Source organism: Electrophorus electricus, chromosome 3, assembly GCF_041902795.1.
Source record: "Electrophorus electricus isolate QZ-2024a chromosome 3, ASM4190279v1, whole genome shotgun sequence".
Lineage (NCBI taxonomy): Eukaryota > Metazoa > Chordata > Actinopteri > Gymnotiformes > Gymnotidae > Electrophorus > Electrophorus electricus.
Window position 1 is genome coordinate 26869062 of NC_137499.1, and position 7929 is coordinate 26876990.

General features: G+C 41.5%; 1 protein-coding gene across 1 annotated transcript; it reads right to left on the minus strand.

Annotated features, from left to right (window-relative positions):
* Window positions 1-432: 432 nt before the first annotated feature.
* On the minus strand, window positions 433-4783 carry LOC113580097 (cholecystokinin). The gene is made up of 3 exons (XM_027014426.3): window positions 4695-4783; window positions 3986-4227; window positions 433-954 (listed from the first exon to the last, which is right to left on the minus strand). The coding sequence occupies exons 2-3, from the start codon at window positions 4224-4226 to the stop codon at window positions 818-820; spliced, it is 378 nt and encodes a 125-aa protein (XP_026870227.3). The 5' UTR covers window position 4227; window positions 4695-4783; the 3' UTR covers window positions 433-817.
* Between the last annotated feature and the right edge of the window lie 3146 nt (window positions 4784-7929).

Consider the following 7929-nt stretch of genomic DNA (forward strand, 5'->3'; position numbering starts at 1 on the left):
GATCTGGTCACTTTGGTCAGCTAATAATATTACTAAAAATAAACACAAAGAATAATAATTTACTGCGGATATTTGGTGTTAGACACATGCTCTGCTATTACTTCAGGAGCAGTGAGATTTCAGAAGCCTTGGCTAAAAGTGTGTAGATGCCATGTTGACTGGAGTGTTGCATTTCATGTGGTAAGCTTCATTTCCTTTTAAGGTAACTACTCTGTGCTCTGCATGATGTAACTTTAACCTCAAAGTACTTATTGATTTTGGCTTTTTTTTTTTTTTTTAACCCGCAGCCTTTTTTATTTTTCGTCTTAAGTGTCTTCTTCTACTCATGTCTTTTTGTGGTGACCTGCTTCCAGCAATACTAACACTTGTGGGTAATGTAGTGTAGCACAGGGTGGGGTGGATGAGCATGATGGACAAAACTGTCAGAGCCCACAGTGTTTAAGGCCAAAGTTGAATGCTGACCTGATTTATTGCAACACATTTACAGTGCCCTGTGGCGTGGTGCAGAAGGAAGCCAGGGACAATGGTTTTCCCTCCGCTAGGTGTTCTCTCCTCAGCCAACCAAAACAGGGATGTAGGTAACAGGACGTTGAAACCATATGACAAAAAAAAAGCAACAAAAACATGGAGAAAGACATTTCTGAAAAATTTTGGTGTAAGTATATATTGCATCATATTAGTTTACAAACAAATATACATCAAATACATCATCATCATCGTCATCATCATCATCATTGTAAGAATAAAGAGAAGAAGGAGAATAGTAATAAATATATTCTTTGTGACAGTGAGGAGCTGGGTGCAGTGGTGGGTTCGCTCATGAAGAGTATTCGTACTCCTCTGCACTCCGTCGGCCGAAGTCCATCCAGCCCAAGTAATCCCGGTCTATTATTCGATGGTTGGTGCTTGGAGCACCTGCCTTGCTGTTCGCTGCTGAGTTGCGACGGACAGAACCTGAGACCGAGACAAGAGTGAAGGAATGAGTGACATTAAATAAGATTAAGCATAAATGATGTATATGTTCATGCAGGATATCAGACACCGAATGTGGCATCTGATGCATGTAAGGAGACAGAGAGAGAGAGAGAGAGAGAGAGAGCAACAAAGCAAAAATATTGAGTGAAATTAAGCTTGATACATTCAGGAAGGCCATAAAATATTAAGCAGGCATTTGGAGAGAGAGAGAGAGAGAGAGAGAGAGAGAGAGAGAGAACTTGGGACTGCACTGAAGAGAGAAATATTTTCCTCCTGTTAGTTTTTCAGATAATCTAAAACCTGATAGTTTGATTTTGCACAACAGATAAACAGCTCATAAGCCACCCATGAGGTGCCACGCATGGAAATGCTGCCCCAAATTTGCCACAGCTTCTCTCTAAATTGTTGATGGATTTCTGAATTCTGCATGAGAGCAGAATAGGTGTTCATCTGAAACATTGCAGAAGATGAGGCAGAGCAGATGAGAAGCAGCTCGTCTGTCAGTCTCAGCGACTCAGATGCCCGCCTCAGAGTCTGATGGCTCAGACGCCACTTGCACCCACAAACACTTTTTTCTTTTGAGTCCCGGTGGCATATTACTTTGGTGCGATGTCATCCAATCTGGTCACTCGCTGTAATTCACCAGTTTAGCTGTGGCACATTTTTGGCTGCTGCTGGAAGCACGCTGTCCCGCCTGTCAGGCCTGTTCTTACGTGTCCTGCCTGTCAGGACTGTTCTTATGTGTAGAGGCAGGACATAAAAACACATAAGCTCCTTGAAAAGCTCTAGAACTTCCCGAAAGGTTCTAGAATGCAACTTGATCTAAATAAATGAAGAGCTGTTGTTACATCAGCGTTGCGTCAGGGCTACATCGTGTGGCATCACGTCGTGTCACCGGAACTGCCACTTTTGAGAGATGCCCCCTCATTCCACACTCTAGTTTTTGGTGGCGCGGAAGCTCGAACAGGAGTACAATGGTGGGGTCAAACAGACATGAACACACAACAGAGCCGCAGTTCGGCAAGCAGTCTGAGTGGCAGGACTAAGAGGAACAAATCTCTGAGTTGAATTCGCATTGTACGGACTTACTTTCCACTTTCATACCATTTTAATGTGATTTTGTGCTAGGAATGAAGACAAACGTTACTTCAACATTGTGCCACAGTGTGCGGCAACATTTGTATAACGTTTCAGGCCCACAGTGGCTGATGAATGTTGATGAAGCTGCTACCAGGGATGTGATACTGATGTAGCAGATGGGAGACTTTTTACCACAAGGTACCCACTCTGACACACACACACAGAGACACACACTAATTTTTGTCTGTAGCCCATTTTGGTTAAAGTTATAGACTTGCTCTGACACGTGGGAATTTCACACTTCCCACACTCACAGAAACACAATAATTCACACATCACGCTAGAGAGAGAAAGAGCAGGGGAGAGAGTTGGGAAAGGAAAGAGATCAGGAGGTGTACTTGCATGCATACGAGTGTATGTATCATGTGAGTGTAAGGAGATTAACAATAACTGGTTTCTGCTAAATACTGCTTAGCCATTCACTTTCAGAGCACGCTATGTTTCTAAATGCTTTACACCCACATAATAGCTCCTCCATCCAGTACGACCACTGTCTCACTGTGCAAGCCCTATTATCAGGCGCAGTGAGCACTTCCCTCAGGATGCCTTGACAGAAGAGCTCACGGAGGCACGTTATGTTTAATGTTTTGACAGTTGGGATGGCGTGTGTAGAAGCATATCGATGTTTGGTGCTTGGTTGTCATCATGGTAACGGGGTAGCAGGAAGAACAAAGGCCAACACACCCAGCGAGTACGTGGAATTAACGGTACGACGCGACACTCAAAGATGAACCAGGTCTTGCCGAGCCCTGGGGCTCATACCCATGTCTGAGCTTCTTGTTAAGGCATGTTCCCTTTACTTGTGCTCGGAAGTGGCATGTAGGCTCAATGTGTAACTTTAGTTCATGTTGTACCTAAACACACACACACACACATAAATCTTTCAGATCTTCGCATAAGTGTGTGTGAGAGTTAAACAGAATGGATCAAGTAAATTGGCTGAACCATTAATAAAACATGCCATGTTTTTAATCAGAAGCCCTTGCAATACCCGGCAGTGCTGTGATCACTGTTTCTCTGGTGTGAAGTGTTGCGAGACAGGGTCAGCAGCTTACACCGGTGCCCTGGAGGACTGCTGTTTTGGGCTTTTGCATACAAGATATTAGAATAACTGATTAGAGAAACTTCTCTACACATACACACACAAGCTCAAAGAAAGCATGAGAGCAGGAATAATTAAGTAAATGAAGACATAAAGAGATTTAAAAGTTAATGGAGAAATTTGATTTTTTAGCTAGCAGTAATGCGATTTCAGAGAAAATTAAAGCTTTTTAATTTTTTAATTATTTTTTTTTACAATTAATGCATGTTTGATATAATAAGAGCCATGAATGCAATTTGCATTCTCTCTCTTTCTTGCTCTCTCTCTCTCTCTCTCTCCCTGGTGGTGTCTTTCTCTGTCTCTCGCGCATCCATTTCTTTTGTACTTTTCATGCCTGTGCTTGTAGGATTTACTTTTGTAAAACGTGACAGCAAACAGCAAAGCACATTTAAACGCATTGCTATGATTGAAAGGAAAAAACAATCCAACTCAAATCCCACTCAAACTGAAACCAGTTCCACTGAAATTGTATTAAAAAGTCTAAATTACCTTCAGACACATGCTTTATTACCTATAATAATGAATCAATTTCATTTCTGTACTACACTCACATTAGACACAACTGTAAAAGCTCTCTCCCACTGCATTCTACCTCATAATGCCCACTTAATTTCAGAAACAATTTTAAAGCAACACTTCTTTCTTTTCATGTACATATTTTCTTTATCACCACTTCATTTCTGGCCCAAAGCACCACATTCCTGCATAAAAGAATCCCCCACGAATGTGTGGCTGGTGTCGGCAGCGGGAACAAGTTCTCGTTCTCACCTTTCCTGGACATGAGTCTGGCCAGCAGCTCACTGAGGTCGGCGCGGGAGTCGGTGTCAACGGCAGGTGCTCTGGCCGGTGCGCCGGGGCCGTCGGAGCGGGTGCCTCTGCCGCTCGCGCCGGCATCTGTCTGCGAGGGGGGGGCGTTGCCCTCCACCCGGGGAGCTGGGGAGCGCGAACGAGCCAAACAGGTGACGGACAGAGCAGCCAGGAGCAGGCACACGCACACACCGCTGTTCATCCTGGGTGTGTGTGTGAGAGAGAGAGAGAGAGAGAGAGGGAGAGAGAGAGAGAGAGAGAGAGAGAGAGAGAGATGGGGAGAAGCAGAGAGAGAGAGAGAGAGAGAGAGAGAGAGAGATGGGGAGAAGCAGAGAGAGAGAGAGAGAGAGAGAGAGAGAGAGAGAACGGTGTTGACGCTGTAGGTAAAAGCTCTTCTTCTTGTTCTCCTTTTTGTATGTCTGCCTGCTTCACTTTTAATTATGGAATTAAAATGAGGTTGCATAATCATAACAAGATCAACGCTTTATATTAATATATATGTATATTTATTGACTGAGATCATACATTTGCCATTCCAGGACATTTTTGTTAAAAATGTCAATTTGACACATAAGTAAGTTCAGGTACATTTAAATACATCTGTCACACAGACAGACAGAAACAGATGGAGAGAAACAGACAAGCAAACAGATAAAGAATTTTTTTTTACCTTGCTTTGTTGTGGAGTATATGTTGCTTGTATGAGTGTGAAAGTAGATGTTCTCATGAAGAAGAGGGAGAGGCATTTATATACCCAGCTGTGACGCACACACACACACACACACACTCCAACTGTGCTGGTGCTCTTCCCCTCTCCCTCTCAGTGAGTTGCATGTAATGGAGTGAGAATGTTTCTGTTTCTGGTGATGGAAACATATACATAAATGTATTAATGAAATCTCTTTATGTCCAGCTGCTATATCATGCTCTTTTATCATACTCTACATGGTCATTGCTTCTTTTGGAGGTGTTCTTTTAGGGATGGTGAGAGAGATATGTAGCTACTTATAAAATCTGAGCAACTTGTATATTGTATCTCAGAAAGGAGCTACAGCTGTGTGTTGGAATCAGGTTCTGCTTTGTGCAGCCACTGTAATAACTCCCTTAAGAGCATTATCCATTTCCATTTTTCCATTCCTCAGCTTTTTGATCCTACACCATCCTTCCTATCTTAGCTTGAGAAACATCCCATTACTTGCTCTACAGTTCGCACATATGGCTTTCTATTTAATTATCATATTTTAAAATTATTTTTGCATAACAGTCCATTGCTTCAGTACATTTTCATACATTTTAAAATTTACTTTTCATTCTTTTTAATCTTGTTCTTCAAAACCCTTTCCACATGTAACTTTGTCATGAATTATCCATAAATGATCAAAGTAATGATTACTTTGTTAGCATAGTGAAAGATAGCAAATTCTCCTCATATTGTTAATCAGCAAGGGCCACAGAGTAGTTGGTGTAGATCTGATATGATATGACATATGATACGATATATGATATGATATGATATATATGATTTGATATATAATATATGATATGATATATGATGTGATATATGATTTGATATATGATTTGATATATGTTATATATGATATGATATATATGATATGATATGATATATGATATGATATATGATATGATATATGATATATGATATGATATATGATATGATATAACATTGTGATAGAGCCTCAAACCCTTACTGTGCCAAACACCTTCCACACATGCAAGCATGTTCGTATTAGAAAGGAAATGATGTCAAAGCCCCTCCCTCTAACCCAGTTTCCTGTTTGGAAGTGATTGAGTAGAGCAGAGTGGATTGCCAGTGCCCCTCTGATTGCACAGTGTACTCTGTGATGTCATATCTTATCTTATTGGCCCATGAAAGACAACTTCAAATCAGTTGTGCTGCCCTGACTTAAATTTCTCTTGTATGATCTGACAAATGCAGGACATTTACTAAATATTGGTTAAGGCCACTGACATTTAGGTTTTAGAGTGTATGCTCATTACTCAAAACTTTAGTTCAGACATCAAGAAATGTCTGTAATGGAATTCATCTTCCCTGACCATTACTGTGGAAATTTATCTCAGGAGGGTTCTTTCAACTAAGCTGTCAGTATATAGTCCAAATAAGTTCATGTTACATTTTGTCAGCGGTTATTCTATCTTGCTCATTGGTTCTCTCTTTTTTTATTTGGCCCCTTGGGTTCTTGTTCAAAATAATATTTAAGTATGAAGACATCCACTTGATTAGTCCATAGAAAAATGGAAAGGGCGATTCTCTCTCTCTCTCTCTCTCTCTCTCTCTCTCTCTCTCTCTCTCTCTCTCTCTCTCTCTCTCTCTCTCTCGGTTATCAGGGTGTAACATTTGCTTGGCCAGCGCAGGAACACTTGCGTGGGAGGTGCAGGGGAGCGTGGGAATTGATTGGCTGATGTGTGGGAGGTGTTGTGCGATTGCACTCCCTTAAATTATCCTTGTTTTTGTGTGTGTGTGTGTGTGTGTGTGTGCATATATGTGTGTGTGTTTTTCTCTTCAGGTGCATGTGAGAACCTCCTGCTGCATGATTTTAACCAGCACCTCTGTGCTTAAACACGGCTAGTTCAGAAACTTTACTTCTCAGGTGAGTAACAGGTTGTGTCACAGTCTAAGGCATGCACAGGACGTGTGATAGACGTGCTTTCTTGCAGGATCAGTTACATTAAGCAGATATTGTCCGAGCGGCAATTGCCGTTGCTTTGACAGTAATCTCACTGTTGTTTCACACTAAAAGGCTGCAGCTTAGCACTGACCATCGGGTCGCAGGAACCGGCTTAGTGTCAGCTTACTGTGGCATGGTGTTAAGATAAGAACGGTTCCAGTGGCAGGCCTTTCTTTGGGCCCCACTTTCCTGGCATGCCTGGTTCTGTTGGCAGCAGCCCGAAGGTTCGAACCCTAGTTGCAGCCCTGCTGCTCTTGCTACTTCTGGTGTTTTGTCTTTGTGGCAGAAGGATAGATAAAGGAGAGCAAGAGAGTAACAGCTGAAAGCCTTAACAGGCTGCTGCAGTTAGGAGGAGCACTGCTTTCACGAGGCATTGGCATCGTGGAACCTGGCGCGTGGTGACAACTTTGCAAAGTAAATTCACCAGGGATGGTACCGATCTTCAATGAAGAGATGAACTTAATCCAGTCTGTCAGTTTCTAAAGCCAATCACAGTAACGTGCTGACATTAAAGAAAGCCATGTTGAGTACAAGAATGTATTGTGTAGAAGATCACGAGACCAAGAATCACTCTAAAGAGATTTTAGTCATAAGGGGTATAAAGAGTGTCCTGACAGTAATTAATCACAAAGTAATTTTTAACCTAAACTTTTCACATTATATTTCGTATGTAGCAGAGCTCCCTTTAATAATGTTGAAATATACATATTTTATACATATTTTAGAATATTTAGAACAGTTACTTGGGATGCTACCTTGAAGATGTAAAAGAAATGGGCTTCTGTCAGGAGTTCTCAGTCCAGCCCTCAGGTACCCTTAGCCAGTCCAGGTTTTTGTTCTGTCTTCTTATATGTGAATCAGATAATCCATCGCTGCAAAACTCTTACCTGCCCCAGGTGTGCTGGAAGATGGATTAAGGGCCCAGAGAGATATAGGTCTATTGCTGTAACATACAAGCTCAAGAATTTGATGAACAACGGATTGCGTGCATCCCTTAGACAGTTTGACACGAAATTGTGTCCATTGCAAACTCTTAAGTTAATTTAAGTAACTTAAGTTAACTAAAGTAACTTAAGTTATACACATATACTACTATTTCAGATTTCTATAGGTCTGTCAGCAGTTATGAGACACTTTGTTAGTCAATCTGGTTGTCTCAAATGTCAGATTTCACATGGTTTCTTTTTAGCAACATTT